Genomic DNA, 25777 nt, shown 5'->3' with positions numbered 1-25777 from the left:
GCGCTCACAGGGTAAAAAGAGAGGAGGAAACCCTAAACTGCTGTGGCCCTCTCTAGCCCTCGTCTCTCTCTCTCTCTCTCTCTCTCCCTCTTCTTCTTTCAGTCACACACCCACCCACCCACTCCCACTCATTCACTCACAGCTTGCTGGACGTGTGCACGCACAGAAGGAGAATGGCAGCATCACTCACAAGGAAAATCAGTGGATCCTGGAAGATGATGATGGCTCTTGAGGTGCTTCTCGTCGTTTCACTCTTAAACGGTAAGGTGGAAAAAAAAGCTGTTTTTTTGGTTCAGTGGTTTAAAACTTGTAAGAAATCTACAGTGAGAGAGAAAGAGAAAGAGAGGGAGGAAGGGTCTGGAGGAGTGGTACGGGTGGATGGGCGTTTGTCTCAATGGTTTTTAGGGCTAAATGAAGAGGTTTTAAACCTCTCTACTCCCTAGAATGATGATGAACTCTCTCAGAACTAAAAACACAACAGTACTCTATGAGCTTGCATATGTTGTGGATAATGGTATGGAAAACAGTTTTTTTCTTTATTTTTTTGTTATGCTGAAAGGGAACCGTTACTTTGGTGCATACCTTGGCAAACAAAGGGATCATTTTAGGGAGAGGCTTTGCAATTTTGTGTGGACACAGGCATGTTTTGAAACTCTATTGTTTAACTTATGATGCCATTTTGAATTTATGCACTCATGCATGATGCTCAAACAGTCCACCGTTTTGTTTACTAAACTTGTTTCACGTCAAAAGGGTTCAATGCTGCCCCTTTTCTTTGTCTCCTAAAGTTCTGTTGGAATGGGGACCCCCACCCCCTCAACAAACTTACTCTCCCTCTGCATTGGGTTAGGGGTTAGGGGACCACCTTCTCCAGCTATGTCTGCAATTTCATTGACCTGATTCTCGTGATGTTCCATGGCCGGGAGATATGTGTGTATTTATATTTAGAAGGTGCTAGCGTGAGCCCAGTCAGCCTGTGAATGTGTGTATGTGCGAGTGTGAGACATGGGTGTGGATCTTGCGTGTGGTGTGGGACTGTGGGCAGAGGTTGTTTATGTGGATTGGATTGTAAGAAATGTGGTGTTGTTGATAGGAAGGGGTGGGGGCTACTTACCACGAACGAAACTGAAAATGTGTAAACAATGAGTAAATAATGAGTCATCTTAAAGTGTACATTTAAAGTTTGAGTCAAAAAGTAAAGATTGAGCTTGCTTTGCTCAGTTTTTAATCAACGCCAAGCTAAACGCCTTTGTCTGGATGTTGATAATATGAGTTATTGTCACTTTGGGGCTCACAATCCCACTACATAAGTTCATCATGTTAGGAAAACAACTTTTACACAAGTGCAACTTTTAAGTTATTGCAGTTCAATATGAGCATGCAATGAACTCAGCCATTGTTTTTCATTGTAATGAAATTCAATTATGTTTTTATTCGTCTAATAAGGTGAGGGCTTTATTCGAAGTTTCGTCAGTGGACCTGGACCAGATCCCGGGCAGATAGGCCTACATTTGCAATAGATACAGAGTAATCTTTTGTGGTGGGAAATTAAATATCGACAATGCTGCATTGCTTAATTCAAACCTCCTGTCTTGTTCATGGGATATAGCTCATGACATCATGGATCTGCAGAAGAACAGCTGGATCTGCTTTGGAGCCGTATGGCCGCTAATGTATTCCATAGAGTTGCAACCGAACTTTGTTCCACATTTTTGTCCACAGAGAATTTCATCATTTCTTGAGGTATATCATTGCATTGTTTTACCAGACTCTCTGAAAGGAGGGGGGGAGAGAGAGAGAGAGAGAGAGAGAGAGAGAGAGAGAGAGAGAGAGAGGGGAAGGGAAAGCAAGAGACAAAAGATCAATAACAGAAGAAAGATTTTAGGGAAACGAATAAGACCTTTCAAGTTCAAAACGTATTTCCACTGCAGGCTCCAGGCATTCATCTCTAAAGTCCAACAAACGTCACTTTCGGTCTGTTTGTTTTATTGTTGGGTAGTCCTGTCAAACCACGGGAGCAGGGGCACTGTTAAGTCTGATTTACACATCCTTGTCCACCGGGCGGAAATACCAGATCTGCGAGCTCACAAGTCTGCGACGCCTTGTGAGCTTGTAGATCTACTATTTCTTGGCATGCTACACCGTCGTACGGCGGAGCATGAGTCAGGCATTATGTAAGCACAACAACAACACGGATAGGACTGCACTGTGATGAAGTCAGTCAGAGAGGTTTCACAGATGTTAGCCAGCTTGTGCAGCATAACGGTTACTTAGGCAACCGTTATGTGGCATGAGGCATTAGGAGTGTTGCGTTGCCAAAACTTTATGTAGAGTTCCGGTAAGAAAATGGACCTGTAGGGATGATTGAGTAATGGCATTATGCCCTTTAATAGCATTTCTTTTCAGTGTCATTAGTACTTGTAAGAGGGAGATTTAGCAAGAACAAGACTAGCCTATCTTGTCTTTGTTTCAAAGTGACAAAATGTAGCTACCCTTAGGTCACAAAAGTGAAATAAAGTAAGAAACGCACAGGTACTAGGCTAATTTACTGTTAGTCAATGGTTGGCAAAATGATTATATGGCACTTTCACAGACCATGATGTGTGATGGAGAAGGACATACCACAGTTAACACTTTAAATATGGCATCTCTATTTTGGGCATGGAATCAAAGAGTTTACACATTTTTTTCAAAACTTTGATAAATTAGGGGGAAAATTGCAGATCTACAAGCTCACAACACGGCACATCACATTGCTATTTTCACCGTCATGCGACAAAGTATAAAACGGGGCTCAAGTGGTAAACACTTCTTTCTTTCAAATTGCATGTATAGAATTTTGAGAAAGAAATGTACAGGCATTTTCAAGCATAGACACTCACCCGTATTTTGCTTTGCAGTGGTTTTAGGAGGCTCTCTAGTTGATGGGGAAAAATCCCTTGCCTAACCTCAGTGCCAAGCCCGAAGTCTGTAATTATGTGAATCATTGTTTTAGTAACATCCATTGGAGTAACAGATGTATGAAAACCTCACAGAAAAACACTTAACAACAGAACACTTGCTGTCTGAGAAGAATATAGTTCAGAATAAGGCTAGAGTAAAATAAGGCCAAGCACCAGAGTCTAGTGTGCTAGAGCTTGGCTATGCGCGCGCGCATACACACACACACACACACACACACACACACACACACACACACACACACACACACACACACACACACACACACACACACACACACACACACACACACACACACACACACACACACACACACACACACACACACACACACACACACACACACACACACACACCTGAGTGTTAGAGTGCAGATGTAACCAAATGGACCCTTATAGGTACATTTGGTTACATTTGTACACTCTGAGTTGTGGATACATTAACACTGAGGATTTTAGTGTGTAGCCTACGTACACATAACACAATTACGTTTAACCTCCATCTCAAAGGCCCCTCATTCACTTGGGATAATACTTTTAGCTTTCTTCTAATGAGAGGCAGGCTGCTGCTTTTCCACAGAGTTCTATCTTTGAACTGTTTGCCACCTCAACACTGATGTACTGCAGTTAATACTCCTTACTCCATTTTCCAACACTTTTGGGCTTTGAAGGTCAACAAATTGCTTAGTGGGGAAATAAAAAAAAGAAAGTAAATTCTCCGCACTGATATGTTAAATGGGTGTTTTTGTCCGTCAGCAGAAAATAGCTGACAAAGACGGTACTGGAGTTGTTCATTTAAATCTGAAAGTGCATTAAAAATGAACCCTACTACGTCATTAACCACTTGAAGCCTGGTGTCGCTATTATAGGGTGAACGTTCGTCAAAAATAGCTGATCGACAATTTCACAACGTGTCGAGTTGTGACGCACTGTGAGCTTGTAGATCAGCTATTTTTGGGTAAAGAGATTGGTGTATAGGGAAAAAAGGTACACAGACGCCTGGGCGACACCAGTCAACTGTAAGTATATGGGTTTAAGTGGTTAATTGACAAATTGAATATCTAGCCAATGTTAAAATGTACTTGCAAAAGTTTAGTGTTGTTTCTGTAAAAGAGAGATTTGATAAAGTACCTGCAGCACTTTTAGCTATTAATGCTTCACTTAACAACCCTTTGGCTTTTGACTAAGTGCACTCCATTCCATTGTTTAAATGGTCTGTGCAGACCTATGACTCTTTTTCAATACCACCCGTAGAGGGACATGCAAGTATTTAGTCCGGCGAGGTTAGAAAGATAGATTCGCTCTGGACTCAATCAACATCCAATCTTTTAAGTTACTGAAAATGACCTCAATCTGCAACAAGACACTACTACAGCCTAATTGGGTATACTCAACCCAGACAGTCAAAGTAATAGTGAAACTGTAGTGGACAATCAGAGCGGTAGATGATATAATACTCACAATTGAAAGCAGATGTCATGTTTCCTGGCTGAGGTCCCCAGAACCAGGCACTAGGTATTAAGGCAGGCCAGCAGGCATAGCAGCCTTGAGGGCTGGGGTTGGATGGGTGAATGCAGCTGCTGTTGGACAGTGTTGGGTGAAGTAAGAATTTCTTGTTGTGGCCAACAGCTACAGAAGTGCAAAGAATAAATAGTGAGAGAAATCAACCAAAAAATCTCTACAAAGCACTGGTGCTAGTCATTGTACTGGTCACACTCAATTAACTATTATGTAGGTAGCCACAGCAGACCCAAGGATGGCCTTGGATGCTGCTACTGGGCAATGATGGGTGAGGTGCCCCTTCCATGTGAGAGAAGAGAACGGGCTGGATTCTGCTATTAATCGCTGTGACAGAGGTAGGGGGTCATGATAGTGGGGTCAGCAGTCTGCTGTTTCAAAGCAGCTTGGGTTGCAGAGCATGTTTAACCTTAGGGACTGGGCTCCGATGTCACATTCCTTAGCAACCCGCCATGAACTCTCACATTCAAATTCTTTGAGCCTGGCGGGACTCATGAAAACAATCACTGCAGAGGCACGACACTCAAATTCAGACTTCATTGTGTTCAAAGTGGCAATTTGGATAGCACAATATGCTACTCTTAAAATGCATAACAATAGTGCTGCAATACTCTGTATATAACAGTGTGAACTCAACCTCAACCTTTGTTCAGTGTCAACCGAAGGTAAATCTGCAGTATCATGTTGTAAACAACAATAAGAAGTTCCTTTGTAGCAAGATGATCATGGTTTATCAGTAGGAATGCAGTGAAGAACAAAACTGACATTAGCCTATAGTGTTTCCCTTGTGATATGTAGGTACACACTATTATTATAATCATTATCATCATTCATTAATTTATTTTAAGTGGTTTGGCCTACTGTATAATTAGTCTGCCAGTGTAATGACGTCACTGCTGATACCTCAGCCGAGGTCATCAGAAGGATGTTATGTCAGACGTGGGAGACAAGATGGCGGTGAGATGTCGTGGTTCGGGGTGAGCAATCAGGGGCTCACATGCCGGACCACCCTGTGCAGCCGTCCCGCCCTCCCTGCCCATTCCTCACGGAGGAATTCACACATATCCTGTTGGAGGACATGTGAGGAACATTCCCCACATATGTATTCCTCATGCCCCCCCCAAAAAAAAGTTATATATCTTGGGAGAGTTTATAGAAACTGTCTTAGTTGGCTTGGAGTCCCTCACGCACACCAACATTTGGGATGTGTATGGCTGTATGCATTTAGCTTTACCGTCAGTGGGGGGGTGAAATGGTTCAGTCAACGCTGCCAATTTCATTTGAAATTCTAAGATTAATGAGACAGCTAGATTCGGAGATTGCGTGCCTCGCTTCGCTGTGCAAACACTGCATCATGTGGTAACCATCGCATCGTGTGGAGCAGGGAGGCCGCTCCGATGTTTAAGGGGTTTGGGGTTTTGCCATGGTGGTCCATTACACTTCACTGTGCTCCGACCCGTGTTGCAAGCACAGGGATCTCCCTTTCAAAGTAACTCTGCAGGATTATGGCAAAAATGCTAGATAATGTGATCGGGACTATGATGGTTGGGAGAACACAATTATTTAATTTAATATTGTGACTCTTTTCATCCACGGGGGACACTTGAACCCAAGCTAACGTTCATCGGAAATACTAGATCTGAAAGCTAGATCAGATATTTGTAGAGCGAAAACAGGAGGGAGCCTAGAATAGGGCCCTTGGGGGTCAACTATTGGGTTTAAGTGGTTGAAAGAGAGGCTTTGGTGTCATAGTGTACCTTTCCATGGCATGATGTTAATTGAGGAAACTGATATACCGGTAACTGAAATAAAGTCATACAAATGTACTGTAATAGTGCAGATCTAATTCAGAGGCAGAGAAGGACAGGAGTCCACAGGGCTCGTAAGGCCACAGCCTCAGGACTGAGGTCATTAAACAGAACAAATAGCACAGCCCAAAGGTTCCATTGACAGGGGGCCAAGTCCATAGTTGTACCGTTCCATTTAACAGGTCTCAAATACATCAGGGGTGAGCATAGCTTTCTAGGGAGGAGAGAAGGTAACCTGCATTCTGCTCTGGCCCCTGCTATGTGGTTATACATTATACTACATGACATTGTGGGAAAGGTGTGAGAGCCAAATGCCAAATTTAACAGCAATAGATGGCTAGGATTAGTTGTGCGTGACTGGAAGTCAGGGAGTAGAGAGAGGGTTTTTTTGGGGGGTGGGGTGGGGGGGCATGGAACTTTGGGCTTGTAGTCCTCTTCCAAAGCCCGCCACATTCCTCCATCCGGAAGTCCCAAGAGATGAGGGAGGGGGGGGAAGGGTTGGGGGGGGGTCGGAGCATATCCAGACCAGAGCCGTCACTCCAAAGCAATCTGGTGGGAAAATCTCAGCGAATGCCGCGAAGTCAAGGCCCCGATCTGTATAACATCTGGAGTCAGGGTGGCTTAGAGGATGCTCGAGAGCTTCATGCGGTACTGTATATGTAGTGATAGCAGGAAAAAAGAATTGGGCGACTCGCACTGGGACCACCTCGATGACTGACCGTAGTGTGTGTGTTTATTGTAGGTATGTGTCGAAGCAGAGGCTGTATGATGTATGTATTAGGGGAAAGGGGTGCCGTAAAAAGCAGTGAGGAATTAGCTGTGTCTGTGGCCCCTGCGGAGACGCTGAGTGGAAGGGCCGGGGCGGTGACGAGTTGAGAGGTCACCGTGTGTCAGGAAGTGTGTTGATGTGACTCTGCCTCACGCAGGGAGCAACAGGGCGGCTATAACCCCACAGGACCCTGCTGTATCAATTACAGCACAGAGAGGAACGGATCGTGGCTTCACCACCACTCTCAGGGCCCCAACGCGTTAGACAAGTTATTCACACTTTCTCCTCCGGATTTATGCCGTGGACGTTAACCACTGTGTTAAGCGCCATACACACAGTAACATCCTGCAAGTTCATTTAACCACTGTGTTAAGCGCTATATACACAGTAAAATCCTCCAAGTTCATTTAACTGTGTACAAATGCACGTTTGCAGAAACCTCATATTTCCATATTTCAACTATTAATGTTTTTTCATAAATCAAGGCCCAAAGAGTGAAAAGTAGTAAAACATTGCTGACCTACGACTTTGTAGAGCTTCTACTTTCGCAAATGTAAGTCTTTATAGGTTTATTGGAACGCATGTTTTTTTTTTTCATTTCTAACAAGTAAAGATATTGAACATAATAAGGTTTCCGACCGGCAGCGACGATATGTACAGGACACACACTTGTAGTTGCAATACTATCTTCCTGCCCCCATTCAAACAGATAACAAAAGTGAAACCAACATGTTGATACATAGCTGTGTAACCAAATCACTGTGACCAATCCTCTTAAATTGTTTGTTGGGAATTCATATCTGCAGCAACGTAATAAAATAGAAACTAACACAACTTCCAAGACTAAACAATCATAATGCTGTGCTTGGTCATAATGAGTATGTTGTATTACAGGGAAGTGATTCCTATGAAAATGGCTCTGGGCCTGTCGGAACAGTTTGTTTGTGTGTGCAGCGCATGACTGATTGCTGGTCAGACATTAAATAAAGCACTTACAAGCGTTTACTGGCTATGTTGGCGCTGTGGATAAACAACAGCCTGTGTATGGTCATGTTTTAAGCTCAAGGAGAGTTTATCCTGGGAGGGGGGGAATCTGCCAGAACTCTTTTACAAGTACACTACTGGTGCCATGACATCATTAGCCTGATGCCTGTTAAACTCTACGGTCTTTTTTTTTTTTACAGTGGTGAGTTATAATTTCACCACAACATCCAGATTAAATGCAAAACCTTTAGAGTATAATCGGTAATTGTGGAACATAATCAGTCCTGATTCCCTTGTGTATTAAAAGTACTCATAAACTCATCTCATATCTCTCATCACAAAGACTTGGCTGCCTCCCAACTACTCCTGAAAACTTGAAATGCTTTGCAGTTATAGTAATAGTCTCTGCCCTTTATGTTTACAACACATGCTGCTCACACACTCCTCACTCCATGACTGAATAATGTTTAAAGCGTGCAGTGGTGGAAAGTAACTAAGTATATTTATCAAGCACTGCACTTAAGGTAATTCTACTTTACTTGAGTACAGTATTACTTTTTTTTAAATTCTTTATACTTCTACTCCAATGCACCTCAGAAGCAAATATTGTACTTTTCAAACAGATATTTGAAAACTTTAGTTTCTAGATACTTTGTAGATACTTAGTCTGTTCAAAAATAGCCGATCGAAAATCTCACAACGCGTTGAGAGCTTGTAGTCTACAAGCTCTTAGTCAAATTAGTCAAACAAAATGTCTAAAATGTTTGACTAATTTTGAAAAAAGTGAGTACTTTTACTTTGGTACTGTAAGTATATTTTAATGCCAATCCTTTTGTACTTTTGAATACAGGACATTTACTTGTAACAGAGCATTATACTTTGTGGTATTGCTACTTTTACTCAAGTCAAATTGGAGTACTTCTTTAACCACTGGTAGTATGGTAACATCAGCACACCTCCGACTGCACTCTTCAAACTGTATGCCATATTTGTATTAAAAATGATTTATTGTGGGCAATCTTTCCCTTTTTGGACGTCATCCCGTCCTGTAGTGTTTACAAAGAGACCACCCAGAGATGGATGAGGGAGTGCAGCTGTAAGTCTAGACCAGGGGTCTGGAGGGCATGGGGGTCTCAAGACAGATACAGGAAAGGTTAGGGAGTCCTTTAACTGTCACCGGTCTACTATACTCCCACACTAAATAAGTAAAACCCTGAATACCACAATAACATTGCTGGAGTGTCCTGTCTTCATGCAGTGAAGAATGTCCTTGATAAAGACAAGGTGACAACCTTCCCAACCCTCTCCCAATTGTTTAATCTGACACAAACTGGAAATACTGACCCCACCCAAGATAAGTAACTGTGATTTGATTTGATCACAATACACAGACTAATCAAATATACTGTATGCAGTGGTGGAAAAAGTACTCACATTTTCTACTTAAGTAAAAGTATCAATACTGCAATGTAGAAATACTCTGTTACAAGTAAAAGGCCTGTGTTCAAAATGTTACTTGAGTAAAAGTACAAAAGTATTGGCATCAAAATATACTAAAAGTACCAAAAGTAAAAGTACTCAAATGTTTGAAAATAGCAAATATGATGCCTTTGTTTTTACTGTCTGAAAAAAAACAATAAAGAGATTTGTAAAAAATAAAATAAAATAGCAAATCTACAAGCTCAATGTTTGAAAATAGCAAATCTACAAGCTCACAACGCGTCACGATGCGACGCGTTGTGAGCTTGTAGATCGGCGGTTACTGTATGTTTTATAATATATACTTTGATTTATATCTGCAAAGTAACTAGTAACTAAAGGTTTCAAATAATTGTAATGGAGTAAAGTACAATATTTGCCTCTTGAGATGTAGTGGAGTAGAAGTAAAAGTATTGAACATTGGAAATACTCCAGTAAAGTAAAAGTACCTCAACATTGTACTTAAGTACAGTACTTGAGTAAATGTACTTAGTTACTTTACACCACTGACTGTATGTCTACCTACTGTAATGATAAAAATAGGACATTATTCATCATGTCCCACTGTTGCAGACAACCCCATAAGTAATCATCAACTGCAGATGATGAAAGACTTAACTATGATTTTCTGGAACAAATGACAAGACACCAGAGACATTTCAGCTGTGTATATACTTTTCCAAATAAGCCAGTAATTGGATAACGCATTCACACTATTTCCCCGGCGGTGGCACACACATAACGGACAGCTGCCATGGACAGTTGCTAACCCTTAGCGTGCTCATGAGACCCTCCCCCCTCGAGGCTATTGACCCACCTGCTAGTTTCAGCACTCAGGACGTTTGCACTACACTTGTGACACCTGTTTGACATACTGATTTAACAAAGGAAATGAGCAGCCATATTGGACAATGTCGCTACTGTGTGAACATCTGTGTCTGGCATGTGAAGAAGACCACTAAGCTAAGACCAGTGGGGCTGGGAGGAGACTGTGGCTCAAATCCATATCTTCATCATAAAACAGTATCACTCGCCAAAAAAAGAAAGAACTTTTTTATTTATTTATAAGAGGCACAATTCAGAGGGATTATGTTTTTGTATGCAACAACCCATTAAGCTCACTCGATTTACATCTAAAAAAATAATAATTGAAAGTACTCAAGAAGATGTAAGCTTTTAAAACAGTAATTTGCCATTATAAGGCTATAAACTGTTACGATAATTTACAGGAGCGAAGACCAGCCATAGAAAGACAATGATAGTCTGAAACGACAGAAGAAGAATGTTTTGAAAGAGATCCGCCTTACCCAGCCAGTTGCACCACATTTATATCACTGTTTGCCACGTTCAGGGTACAACCTAAAATTCAACATCAGGGTTGGTGCTTTATGAGTTTGACATAAACAGTAATAACTCAGGTCTGGTTAATTATGCTTAAAGGAGTAGTTCACCCAAAATATGACTTGTTTTCTATCAATTACACACCCCGTGAAGCAATGAATTCATGGAGATTTTTTTTGTTTTTGTCGCATTCCTAAGCCTATGATTTGATTACCGGCGGAAAGATGCTAATGTATCCGGTAGGAGACTCAAACAAAAAACAAAACTACCGGAGAGACTGCCGGTCATCAAATTAATGGCTTAGGAATGCGACAAAAAGAAACATCTCCATGAATTCAATGCTTCATGGGGTGTGTAATTAATTTTTTTTTTTTTTAAACTTTATCAATATTTTACTGCCTTATAGTGATATATATTTCAAGTTTAAAAGCTTAATCAATAAAAGTAAGAAACATACAAGCAATCTAATAAATCACTACTTTGTAATGTTTGTGGATACAAACAGACCTAAATATTGTTCTTTATCAAAGGAAAAACTGAAGCTACTTTAGCACAACATAATAGGCTACCTGTCTCTCTGTATTTGCACAATACAGACAGACAGGCACAACCCAAACGTGTCATTAAACGGAGTTGTCACATATAACTCTTAAAGGAAAACAAACGTATTTGTGTTAATAATGTTGGCGTGTGAATTATTTATGTTGATCTATTACCAACTACAATGTAAAGGGGCAACATACTGCAATCACAGTTAGACCGTAGGCTTTAACTGAACAATAATAAACCAAATCTGGCATCCAGTCGGGAATGACACGAGGGAGAGTGAAGTAATGAGATTTGCAGCATTATGGGAGCGTTTAGAGAATGAGGTAATGCTCTTTGTGTGTGTGTGTGTGTGTGTGTGTGTGTGTGTGTGTGTGTGTGTGTGTGTGTGTGTGTGTGTGTGTGTGTGTGTGTGTGTGTGTGTGTGTGTGTGTGTGTGTGTGTGTGTGTCAGAAACAGACAAAAAGGGGGAGAGTGTGAAAGAGAAATTGAGCTCCTGTGTGAAAGTAGTGCTTGCTATGCATTCTGAGTTGATGTCAGGATTAGTTCTTTGTCTTTTTTTTCTGCGCAAATCTCAGGAACAACAAGGCCAGGCTCAGGCCCATGTTTATTAGTTGGAGGACTTCAAGGACTGGTGTTATCTTTTAAATCAGACTGGGAGATTAAAAGTGCCCTGCAAATTATTTGGGTTAGTAGTACTTTCCAGCTGACATAATGAACTCAGCAGCCGTCTAGACCTATTATATGTATGCTCATATGATGCAAAATACACTGTCAGAGGTTAGAGCTTAAAGTGGGCCACAAGGCCAAGGGGTCCTCCATATGATGCAATGGAACTCTAATGGAATATAATAATGACTGTAATTCCACTGGCTGCTTTAGAAAAAGTGATGTATTCAATAGCGTCATTATCTGACACTTTGTAGCATTGGATTCAATTACAGCATTCAACCGTTTAACAGGCTATGTGGAAAACCATCACACTCACATACTCCCCTACTCCATATACTGTACCACAGTCAGACTATTCACCCACATTGCTTAACTTTGTGTGTCCCCCAGTGCCTAAACCTTACAATGACGCCATCACGCCACTGAAACCGCAGCATCTTTTGTATAAGCTGAGAGCCAGATAGATTGCATATCAAAGCTCAGAACTGCATGGCATGGTCAGCCGCAGGTGTAAGAATATCTGTCATCTACTTACTACATAGAGATCCATTACCAAACCCCCTGTCGCTCCCTGGGCCATGGGGGACTTGTTTCTCACATCAAAGCAACATTATAATTATTATACTATACACCTCACATTTTGAAATATAATAACAATGAATGCATCCAAGGAATTGCAAATATATATTTCTTATTGAGCTTAAGACATAGTGGTATTCCACATCAGATCATGAAAACAAACTCTAAGAACTAATAGCAAAAATGACATAACTGTAAAACTGTTGCATACCTCACAGTATGTGTTCATTTAAGAGCTCACAGCGTAGCACCAGTCCCACCGGGACAGTGGCTGAGGTCAAATATTTTGGCGCGTGAGACCAGGACTTGTACTGCAGAGAGGGTTTATTTGCTGTTTATTCCTTCACTGAGTTATTAATTACACACAGGTCTTCAGTGCCTGGACCTAATTGATTTAAGGCCAGGCCGGGAGTAGCCTATTAGTGAGAGAGACTGCTGTGCTGCTTCCCACCCCAGTGCAAAACATCTTGTGCTGGATCCCATCCATGGCATTACAACCCCCAGGGATTAGAAAGGGGCTGATAAAAAGGGGTGTGGGTTGATTTCTATCATTATGAGTTATAGGTGCAAGTGTGTTGGACGCACTGGATGCCAGTAATAGCACAGATTTCAGGGTGAAAGGTGAAACAATCTGGAATGAGTTTCTCAAATGAGATATATAACAAATATTAGATACTACGTTGTATAGGCTGAGCGTTATCCAGAGCAACTTTAGAGTAATTGAGCAGGCATTAGGTTCACTCCATTTATGACAAACTTAAACGAGACAAACGCCCACCGATGGAGATGTATTTGCAGATGTGGGGATCGAATCATCTCTCCGTCCAATGGGTCACGTTGTGTTCCCACCGAGCTTTGTTGTACAACAGTCCTGTCAACACCGTCTAATAATTGTGGATGATGTACATTCAACATGCCTTAATGTCTGTCATCTGTAATTTGGATTGTTATCATTTTACAGCTGGTGTCATGGCACAGGAGGAGGAACATGAAGTTATCACCGGTACTATGCCACCTGTGGATACAGCTGAGGTCGTACGAGGAGACATGGTTCCAATGACAAGTGAAGCGCCTGGTAAGAGTCATTAACCTGGACTATGGGTCATATAGACTTACTCTAGATAGGCCTATAGTTTACCTATATTCTGAATTGCAGTTCTTAGTGTACGCATATACATAATAGTAAATCATATGATTGCTTAGGTTTGTCCACTTTAAAGTATGAATGTGAAATGTATATAAAAGTGAGCGGGAGGGCGAAATACATCTTTAACGCACTTATTCAATTAAATTTGACATTCTGTGAAAACCTTTTCAGCGACGGCGAAACCACACGGGCAGGGCCAAGTTTGGGACTTCCCTTCTGTGGGCTTTCTTGGCACAGCAGGTTCGCCCACAGAAGAGACCGGTGAGGCTGGGGAGGAGGGACCTGCGGGACCCGATGAGGCCGGCGATGAGGCTGGGGACGAGGCCGTGACTAACAGCCCCGTCATCATGCCAGAGTCTCCGGCGCCACCTCAGCCTGCCAGGGGTGACGGTCCTGCCAACGTAGTGCCAACGACTAAGGTGAGATCTTCACACTTTGTGTTATATCAGTGGTTCTCAAACTTTTTCATGTCAAGGACCCCCAAAATGATATGTATTTGGCTGCGTACCCGCCCCATCTAAAAAAGATTTCGTGCGAAGGATCTTTCAAAAATAGCACATCTACAAGCTCATAGCGCGGCACTCAGTGTCTCCATGTTTTAACTTTGTACGTTTTCTTTGTAAATGAATTAATGTACTTCGTCTTCGTCGTACAAGAGTGTTGTGAAAAAGTAGCGGAAAAAAAAGATCTACAAGCTCACAACACGTTGCAGCATGTTGATCGTCTATTTTTGAAAAATCTTGACAGTGAAAGCGAAAGCGGTTAAGTGTGTCTGAAAAGTAGGGATGCACCGATATATCGGACGCATATCGGGGATTCGGTATCGGACGATATTTGGTCAACATCGGTATCGGTATTTGCTGGTTAAAGTTACAGGAGTCAGGAGGCAATTATGTTGTGTTTCTGCAGATTCTGAACAGTTATTTCTTATAATGAAGATTTATTTGGTTCCCTGGCACAAAAGGGGGAAATAATAACACCAAAAATGAATAAACAAATATCAGTATTGGTATCGGCTATCGGCTAAATTGTTATTTCACACATCGGTATCGGCCAAGAATTTCCATATCGGTGCATCCCTAAAAAAGTATTAACAAGAACTTGTGACTAAATAATAACCACTTTGGATCCATTGGAACACCAGGCTCTTTTTCCCAAGTAACCTGACATCATTCTAGCTGAGCATTAACTGAAGTGGCTCCTCTCTCTCCACAGCCTGTTCCATCGTCTGATGTCATGTGTGTCACCAAAGAAGCCATCCAGGACAAGGACGCAGTCAGTCTCAAACTCAAGACCTCGTCCGACTGTGTAAGTTTAGAGAACATTGACACTCCACGTGTTTTTTTATTTTGTCATGTTAAGATATGGGATAACAGGGGGAAACTAATCTGTCTCGAGGAAAAGGCGTCAGAAAAATAAAATCAAGAGGTGTTTATAGTATGTCATGGGAAGTACAAAAAATAGGGGCCAAGTGAACCTGAAGAAGTGTAAACGATGGATGCATATTTCTCTCTCTCTCTCTCTCTGTCTCTATGTCTCTCTCTCTCTCTCTCTCTCTCTCTCTCGCACGCACGCACGCACGCACGCACGCACGCACGCACGCACGCACGCACGCACGCACGCACGCACGCACGCACGCACGCACGCACGCACGCACGCACGCACGCACGCACGCACGCACGCACGCACGCACGCACGCACGCACGCACGCACGCACGCACGCACGCACAGGACACAAACCACGGCACACGCACACGAAAACAAAAACATGGCACACCCTCGTCACACACAGCTTCAACTCAGCTCTGGCAAACACTTCCCTTGAACATTCCTGAAGTGCCCCAGAGGAAAACCCTCTAAGCAGTTTTGAGCTAAATTCAAACCAGATCAAGAGGAGAGCCTCACGTGTGAAAATGTGAGCTATGGGCGTCTGAGCTAGATGGTGTAAAAGATTGAACGTACAGTGTGGAGCCAGTTCCCAAGGCAAAGGCTTCAATTACAGCTGGAAGTAAAAGAGTATATGTTTACTGTGAATACCATTTTCAATCCAGCATGACTCTTATCCAGTGGTGGAAAAAGTATTCACATTTACTTAAGTAAAAGTATCGATACTGCAATATAGAAATACTCTGTAAAAGTCCAGAATTAATACATTTTTACTTGAGTAAAAGTACAAAAGTATTGGCATCAAAATGTACTTAAAGCTCACAACGCGTCGCGATGTGACGCTTGTGAGCTTGTAGATCGGCTATTTTCAAATAGCCTATGTATAAAATAGGGCTAACGTGGGTATGTTTCATAATATAATCATTTATATCTGAAAAGTAATTAGTGACTAAAGTTTTCAAATAATTGTAGTGGTACAAGTAAAAGTACAATATTAGCCTCTGAGATGTAGTGGGGTAGAAGTAAAAGTATTGGAAATTGGAAATACTCAAGTAAAGTACAAATACCTCAAAATCGTACTTAAGTACAGCACTTGGGTAAATGTACTTAGTAACTTTACACCACTGCTCTTATCAGTGTGTGGCGCATGAACTGAGGCATGAACCTGCTCCTCATTAGGAGGTATATTACATCTCTGATGGCCATCAAGGAGGACAGCGAATAACATCCGTGAATAACATCCGTTCCGCTGCCATGAAGGACGAAGTCAAGAGGCTTTCTGTTGCACCTCAGTGCATGAGTGCTGGGTTGAGGGCGGGAGAGGGCAGAACGTGTTGAAAGCTTTCAAGGGTGATCTGTCTGCTAAAGGCTACAGTACACACAGTCTATGGAGGAGACATGTGGGTGCGCTTGAGTACGTTCTTGTTCGTGTGTGTGTGTGTGTGTGTGTGTGTGTGTGTGTGTGTGTGTGTGTGTGTGTGTGTGTGTGTGTGTGTGTGTGTGTGTGTGTGTGTGTGTGTGTGTGTGTGTGTGTGTGTGTGTGCGTACAATATCAAAAGGATTCCTTAGCATCTCAGGGCAGTGACTCTGCGGTTAGCAAGAATCATGGCTATGTGGAGGAGGTCTGGAGGGCTGAAAGACGGAGGGGATATGGGATTCGGCAGGGCCCAGGGGTTGTTGATTTTTTTTTAAGAGTGGCTTGTGGCAGGGGCAGGTCAGGGAAGAGCAGGGGGTTGCCTTCTTAGGCTATGGCTGTCAGCCAGCAGCCTGGATTTCCTCTTGATCTGGGCTGATACGGCATGCAAGAGTAATTGAGAGGTAGAAGTCCTGATGATATCTCACATCCAGCCATTTAGTGGGTGGTGGTGAGACACATCTACTTTCTCATGGTAGATTAACAAGGGCCGTTTGGGTTAGTGCTTGGGAGCAGTAAACCATACAGCTCCTAATTGCTGGTGGAGTACAGATAACGTGTTAGTGATGCTACAAGAACGTAATATAACTTGACCATTTTACTGCCTGTTGACAGCAGCGACAGATTAATGATGACAAAATTAATGAAAAGATTCGGTTCACTGACACGGAATTTGTCAACAGGGTCTTGTGTTTTCTTCACTTGCACACATTGTCTGCCTAGTGTTCTGGTACCATGGCAGGCCCAGTACAGCAAAATAATAATTTCTAACCCTGTGTCGACACATGTCTGACACAGGGTTAGGAAACCACAAGCAAAACCATGCAGCCCTTATTGACCCCATGTCCACGCCTGTTACTATTGTTCACTTGATATACAGCAGATGTGCTCTTTGAATGTGTCTGTTTAGCAGTGGTGTAAAGTAACTAAGAACATTTACACAAGTACTGTACTTAAGTAAAATTTTTACGTATTTTTACTTTACTGGGGTACTTCCAATTTTCTGAACTTTTACTTCTACTCCACTACATCTCGGCTCCAAATATTGTACTTTTACTCAACTACAATTATTTGAAAACTTTAGTTACTAGTTACTTTGTAGATTTAGATTATAATTACCAAACATACATTAACCACTTCAGCCCTATACACATTTCGGCCATTTGAAAAAGAAAAAAAATTGCTCACAATGCGTTGCAATGCGACGCATTGTGAGCTTGTAGATCTGCTATTTTCAAAAGATTTGTATACATTTGAAAACTTCAAATGGGCCATTCTGCATAATGAGTACTTTTACTTTTGGTATTATAAGTTTTGCTGTATTGATACTTTTACTTTTTAAGTACAAAAGATTTAGTACTTTTTCCACCACTGCTGTTTAGTCTGTGTGCATGCATGCATTGTATTTTATGCTTTATTGCAATCAAATTTGCCATTTGGGACATCTACATTCTTGAACTTCAGCCAGCTGTCCAACTCTAAGGCCTAATATCGAAGGCTCTTGCAGTTGTCAGTTCAGGCTTGTGGCTCTATTTGGATCAGCTTACATACGGAGGCGAGTTACACAAAGTTGATCGTTTTCGGCTTGTGGGCAAAGGGTTAGACGAAGATTTGTAGAGACAGCGAGGGTGGAATCGTTAGTTCAGCCAAAAGCATGATTGTTTGGAATTGACATAGTCTTATGCAAATGATATCCGAGTCAAGGCAAGTCAAGTCAATTTTATTCATACGAGTATGGCGCAGTGATTCTCAAAGTGGGTCCTAATTAATTAACCTCTTGAACCCTAGCATCCCTTTTCTGAGGAGAACTTTAGCCGAAAATAGCAGATCTACAAGCTCACAACGCCTCGCAGCGCGAGGCGTTGTGAGATTGTAGATCTGCTATTTTTGGCAGAGGTATAGGTGTAGAGGGAAAAAAGAGCAGACCAAGGGGGGAAAAAAGGAGTTTAATCTGAAACACAATTTTATACAATATAGAGGGGGTCCCTGCTTCATCTCTCTCTCAGCTAGGGGGTCCTTGGCCTGAACAACATTGAAGAGCCCTGTCTTACAGGGGTCCAACAATTCCCCCATGAAAAAGCACTTGACGACACTGGCAAAGAATAAATCCCTCGAGCAGAACTTGGTTGTACAGTAGACCTACTGATGGCTGGCCACCTGTGGCCAGCCATCTACCTTCAAACCATGTTTGATCCTCACGTTTATCTTCAGGCATCTACTGTATGATAAAGCTGACACAAGACATTATATGTGGCCTGCCTATACACAACAAGATTTTGCCTTATTTCAATAGTTCAGTGTAAAAGAGACAGGAAAGGTGGGAGAAAGAGTATGGGAGTGACAAATGGTCCAGCCGGTCCGGGAATTGAACTGGGGACTAGCTGTCAGGCATTGAAGCCTACTGTATGTATATGCCCTGGCCACTCAACTATCGGGTCTTGATGATTGATTGATTGATTTACTGACAATATGTACAGAACAAAGACATGTACACAGGAAAACGTCAAAAGTATGACACAAAAAAGCCAGAAGCTGATTTACACTGTGGTCCCATTGTCACCCCCTGACAAGGGAATTTTATGTTGACTAAGGACATGAAAATGACCAAACACATCTTAACTGTCAGCACAACAAATACACTGATTCTCACAAATGCACTGTTTTGTTCCACTTGCAGGAAGCAAGCAGGGCTAAGATTGTTAGTGTTCTTCAAGATCTGTGCGGTGAGGATTGCAAATTGGATATCTACCAGGAGGACAACACTAATGAATTAATTGTCTCTGGACAATATGTCGAAGGTTAGTCCAATCAACATACTCATTTGAGAGATAAATCACTAATAATCCAATAACCCTTTGTAGTATGTTGTTCTTTTTTTGCATGAAAAACACAATGACATTTCAGCCTGTTCTATAATCATTTTCTTCTAAGACTGTATTGGGCTGCACTGAATGAACAGTGAGTGACAAAATGATTTGTCTTTTCCTTAACTGCAGATGATGCTGCTGCAATGGCTGATAGGTTCAACAATGACAACATCAAAGATATGGTAAAGTAGAACTTTAAAGCTAGGTGAACTTCAAGTACAAATGTATGCTCTAAGAGCTGAAATGACTGAAATGATGAAAGCTCTCCTTGAAGGAAAAAAATGCAACGATGTTCCACTTAAAAGAAAAGTGAAGAAAAAGAAAGTACGCCTAATGAACTCGGAACTCATCATGGGCATGCTTACTGCTATGTCATTATGGTATTTTTACATGTCCCCTGTGTATTTGCCAGCCAATGAACTATAGTGTTTGTGCATGATTAGATGTGTGACTAGTTGGTTGCTTGTCCACATGCAACACAGATCAGATCACACACCGTACAACCACTGGAGCCCTAGCATCCCTATTCTGGGGGAAGCGTTTGTCAAAAATAGCCGATCTACAAACGACACGCATTGTGAGCTTGTAGATCGGCAATGTTTGGCGAAGAGATTTGGGGTAGAGGCAAAAAAGAGCAGACCAAGTACAGAGGCAACTCATGTCCAGTTTAATCATTTAGTATAGAGGTTTTAGTTGCACTCTGTAGCTTCCATATCCTACCCAAGATTCAAACCGGGGTCCCCAGCCCACACAAGTGCTGAATTTGAATGTATACATCCGTCTTGCACACAGACATTTATTCCTTTTTTTGGAGGATTCTTTTTCATAAGCATGTGTACTACACTACTGGTTTGCAAAACATATCGTCCGGGTTTCTGAAGTGTGAAATGCTCCATCTGTTCAAAGACAATCACGGTCTCCGCCACAGGCTCCCAAGCTGCTAAAATGACGCTCTGTGTGACAAGCAAACATCCCACAAACTATTCCCTTCTCAGCTGGAATCCATTTTTTCTTCCCAGGGGGGGAATAGGCTGGGGTCGGGCCTGCTTCCTCCCCGTCTCCCACCCTGACATCTATTACTTGACTATCAATAACACTGCTCTTATTTGACACATTGGTTCTTCAGCCAGCCAGCCATTTTTTGAACATCAGCTAGTTCCGTCGACATGGTCATGCAATGAAATATTGTGTTAATTAATTTGAACGTCTGTGGTAATGTTCATGTATTTGCTTTCTCGTCAGATTGATGTGGAAGAGGCCGTTCCTCGCTGGGGGAAGAACTCAAAGTTGGTTCTGGTGTCGTTGCTACTCACTGGCCTGCTACTGGCTGCACTACTGGTGGCTGGATACTACCTGAAGACCCACCGCAAGAATGCCAAGGGTGTCAGACTGGTGAGTGGATTAGTGGATTACCGATAAGCCAATGTTTTACAAGAAAGGGGGAAGAAAGGAAATACCTTTGACTATGCAAATCAATAATTGCGAAGAGCATAGTAGAGATGAGAGATAATGTTATGAACGTTAAGAATACACCCTTACTGTCCATCCATCCTTTATTATTTACAGAAATCTGCAGTATAGTACGTCTTAAAAAAGATGTCTTTCTGGGGAATACCTGCGAAATCAGCTTTGCCAAAATATGTAGGGGAGCTATAGCCATAAAAGCTTTTTAACTGTCGCATATGAGAGTCTCGTGGCTTTTCTTTCTTACAAGACAAGGGAAAAAACAGATGGTGCGCACTTGATTTGGTGCATGCAGTTAAAACTCACTTGAACAACAAGCTTGTGGTCATCAATCTTGATCAAACTAATTCTGTGTGCCTCAGCTCGGTGATACATCCATTTCCAGTACTCAAGTACTCAAGGTATTTTTTTTACTTTACTGGAGTATTTCCAATGTTCAGTCCTTTTACTTCTACTCCACTACATCTAAAATGCAAATATTGTACTTTTACTCCACTACAATTATTTGAAAACTTTATACTTTGTAGATTTTTACTATCATTACAAAACCACTTCAGACCTATATACTCTCAGACCTATACACTTTGACAATTTGAAAATAGCCGATCTACAAGCTCACAACGTGTCGCTTTACAGCGTATTGTGAGCTTGTAGATCTGCTATTTTCAAAGGATTTTTATACATGTTATACATTTGAAAACTTCTGAAATGGGACCTTCTGCATGAGTACTTTTACTTTTGGTACTTTAAGCATATTTTGATGCCGATACTTTTACTCAAGTACATGCTGAATACCGAACTTGTACTTTTACTTGAGTAGAAAATGTGAGTACTTCTTCCATCACTGTCTATTTCCTTACTGTATTCAACATACACATTCACCCTATAATGCTAGAAAAGAACAGCTTAGAGAGCAAACAAGCAGTAAAACACAGTTGAGCTAAATAAATGTTATATGGCCCATCATAATACAGAGGATCGTAGATTGACATCTTGTAGACGGACACATCTATGCCTATATAACATGTTATGACTGGATTTACGGTAAAGCTTGGTGATTATCCTTCGGTTGAGTCCTGTGCCTGACTCACATGCCAAGCGGTCATACTATACTATACTATATACTATAAGTCTTCTCTGCTGTTTCTACTACACTTCAGGGGACACACATGGTTTTGGTTTCTTGCTTCTTTTTAGCTCCACTGACAAAGCTCATGACTTCATTTTCTAAAGAACTTTCATATGGGCCACACCCCTGTGCTGGTTAGGAGAAATGCATGTGGATCTGCCTTCACTTGGCAATTTGTTTTTCCAAAATCATTCACTTCCAGTTTCAGCACAGGTCCACCATGCTCTTAAAAAAGGTCACTTTTTATTGGATCCTTTGTCAAAATAGATAGGGGTTTTCTCAGCAACACTAGAAGCAAACAAAATCATTATCTTCCATTTTGCTGTAACCCCATCCCCGTAGCAAAACAATTATTTACCGACATCCTTCTGAGCACACACAGCTGGAAAACCATAAAATGCTAATCAAGAATGTCCTTTTTTTTTACACAAACTTAGGTAGGGTAAGTGATATTTTTGGGTAAAAACTTTTTTTTGTTAAAAAGGTTAAAGTACTATATTCTGATAGTAATCATTGCTACAGAGCGTTTGTTCGGTCACAGGGGTCTCTCCAGCTCTTTAGTAAACAGAATATAGTACATTTTCAGGTAGGTGACAAAATTTAAGCCAATCAGGAGAGAGCACTGAAAATGCATTTTCTGTTTAATAAAGAGCTGGAGAAACATGGGAGACTCCTTTTACTGAACAAACACTCTATAGCAACGAGTACTAGTCAGAATATAGAGCTAATTAACACTTATTTACTTATTTTTTAACCAAAGTAAATCACTTACCCTACCTTTAATTTGAATGCACCGGGTACTTTCTTATAGCTTCTTAGCTTGATCCTGCATTTGAACAGCAACATAATATTCGAGCAGCGATCCTGAACCCCAGATACGCCGCTCAAATACTGTGTCTTTTTCCTCAGGCGGAGTCTTTCCAGGTGGACGAAGAGAACCAGGCCAACACCCTGGTGTCCGTGGCCCCACTACCCCAGGAGCCCCTCGACAAGCCCACCGGGCTTAACGGGGAGTCTCCGCCAGAGAACGGGACCAACCCCGCACCCGCCACCAACGGGCACTCCGCCACCCAGACCCCCGTGGCTGACACCGAGATGTGAAAGAAACCTTGACACCTCAGTCAGTCCTTTTCCTCCAGTCCCCTCCCATGCCCTTCCCTTTCCCCGCCAATCAATCAACCTCAACAACCCCATACCCCCCCCCCCCCCCCCCTCCACTGCCTCAGAGATTGTCCAGACACTGTCACACATTCTAACACCGGTGGTTCTCAAACATTTTGATTTCAAGGACCACCCCCATAACTCTGAGAGCGTACAAATAGGAAATGGTTCCGTCTGTACGCTCTCGGAGTTACAGACATGTAAAGGGTCCCATTTGGAACCCCCTCAAGGAACCCTGAGGGCCCCTGGACCCCACTTTGAGAACCTCTGTTCAACACAAATCCACACCACGTACTCTTCCTTCCCCGTCCCTGTCCCCCTGCCTGCACCCCTTGGTTAATGATGACGACGATGAAGCTGATGTACAATGATGACAATGTCAATAATGCCTGTAATGTGAAGACGCCTTTGCCTGGTGCTCTGGCTGTAATAGCCATGTGTCCCGGTGCTGTGTTTGGGGTAGAGACTGGACAGCAGGGTGGCTGGCTTTGACCGCTAGTGATTTGCGGCCACAAAAAAATGCAGCCTAGTAAAACGATTTGGGAAAAAAGAAAAGGAGACAAAAAAAGACAAGAACAATTCACCAAAGTAGCCTAATGTCAACGTTGTGCTGTTGATCCATCATGCGTGTGCAGCAGAGTGATTCAGAGCCTCTGCCTAAAGACCAAAATCCTAATATCTTCCCTGGCCAAGGGGGATCCCCCTTCAAGCTAGTGGATAAGACATTTGGCTTTTTAGTGTCCCTTCCTGCACATGAGACTGGGGTTCAAATCCCGGGTGTTACATGTGATGCAATGAAACCAATGACACCAGCCTGTTAAAAAGAAAATCGCTTTTGTAGTGTTAAAAGGACCGACATGTTTTAGTAATGGTTTGCGTTCGTTGCCCGTCAGTTTGCTTAACCTTTGGATAAGACACAAAGTGTGGCAATAAATGAAGTCTTAAAGGGACACAGCAGCGTTTTAAATTCAGGTGATGTTTGTTCTTCAACCGACCATATCATGGGAAATAATCTTCTGTTTTTGTCCTTCACATCCCTACAAATGCCTTAGAAACATTAGCACCATATTGCTCAATTAGGAGGCATGGCTTCGCACAAGCTAATTAGCTTGCAGCTAGCTGTGTCTCAGTTTTATTCAAGGATGCAACAATGCTATCTAGCTGTTGCCTATTCATCATCTAAGTGCCGAGAACAATGTCAAGCTATCGTTTTAAAAGACTGATTTAGGGTTAAAAACGTTTGTGCCATAAACATTGAGGAGTTGCGAGTAGGTAGCTTCCACGAGTATAATTATTTGATGAATGACTGGTGCTGACATCTGAATTTTAACCATGTTACCTGTTGTCAATGCTTATCCATTAAGGTCCTCACACACCAAGCCCACTTTCATGAACAGACAAGAGGACGCTCTCCTCACCAAAAACCTCCGCTGCCGATTCAACATGCTCAGTCAGTTGAACGGCCACTGCTAATGACCAACTACTGCCAACGGCATGGGAAACACTGCAAAAACTATGGATGATGGTCGGCCAGACGGCCACAGGCGCTCAAAGTGTGGCTTTTTGGCTGATGTCGGCTTGGTGTGTCAAGGCCTTTAGGACAGGCAACCAAATGCTTAATGTACTTTTGTGGTCGTGTTGTGATTTTTGTCATGACATTTTTATTGTACAGTTTCTTACAAATGCTGTTTTTTTTTCTTACTGACTGTTACCACTGTGTCTTTGGGAATGTTAAAGTATTTTCATAATTTTATTAGGCAAATCACAAAAACATGCTAAGAGGGTTTAAGTCCAGGTTGATAAATAACATTTCTCTTGAGGTGCACTGCACTGCCGTGAAATAGCTACGGTATATAAAAAGATTCCAACATTCTCCAGGCAACTTTGAGCTCTTCATAAATCTGTTTATTATTTTTTGTTTTGTTTTGTTTATTTTAGCTTTTACATGGATGGGTATCATGTATTTTAGCTCCTCTTGACTGGTTGTTTTCAGTACTGCATGTGTAAATAGCCTGCTTTCTCTGTAAGTCATACCCGTGTGTGCCTCATAAACTGTGATTGTTGACCAAATGTGTTTGGCTCTCTTCTCTGTCACTTTAAGTTTAGTTGTAGATTTGCACTTGTAAACATGAAGGCTTTCAAGTCATTACACATTCCTTTACCCAAATGTAATCATTTGAATAAAATAGCTATAGCCTAGCTATAATTCACACCTGTACACTTATTATATAACAATTATCAAGAAAGATAATAGCTGTATATACTTTCATATCGTCACTGTCGGGTGGAGAACAACAAAAAAAACTTTCTTTTCAGGCAATCTGGGAACCCTTTTTTTCTGAGCTCTGAATCTGTCTTGAGAGATTACTTTTCAGGAAATGGAAACAAGAACCCGTGTTCCAATGGATCCAATGTAGTTATTATTTAGTCACAAGCTCTTGTTAATACTTTTCATTGGTTCAATATTTATAAAACCCACAGACACACTTAAAAACTTTCACTTTCAAAATGTTTCCAACATAGCAACAATAGCCCATCTACAAGCTCACAAGG

The 25777-nt window shown here is 41.8% G+C and overlaps 1 protein-coding gene across 1 annotated transcript; it reads left to right on the top strand.

Moving 5' to 3' along the window:
* On the top strand, window positions 1-25294 carry LOC308082427 (uncharacterized protein). Its single transcript, XM_080424174.1, has 8 exons — window positions 1-261; window positions 13618-13731; window positions 13975-14222; window positions 15019-15111; window positions 19281-19401; window positions 19600-19652; window positions 20713-20862; window positions 22973-25294. Exons 1-8 carry the CDS (start codon window positions 174-176, stop codon window positions 23162-23164), a joined length of 1059 nt encoding a protein of 352 aa, XP_080280300.1. The 5' UTR covers window positions 1-173; the 3' UTR covers window positions 23165-25294.
* The last annotated feature ends 483 nt before the right edge of the window (window positions 25295-25777 follow it).

This window comes from Gymnoscopelus braueri (assembly GCF_963280865.1).
Source record: "Gymnoscopelus braueri genome assembly, chromosome: 3".
Lineage (NCBI taxonomy): Eukaryota > Metazoa > Chordata > Actinopteri > Myctophiformes > Myctophidae > Gymnoscopelus > Gymnoscopelus braueri.
The sequence above is the reverse complement of the archived record's forward strand: the minus strand, read 5'-3'. Positions and strand labels throughout refer to the sequence as shown.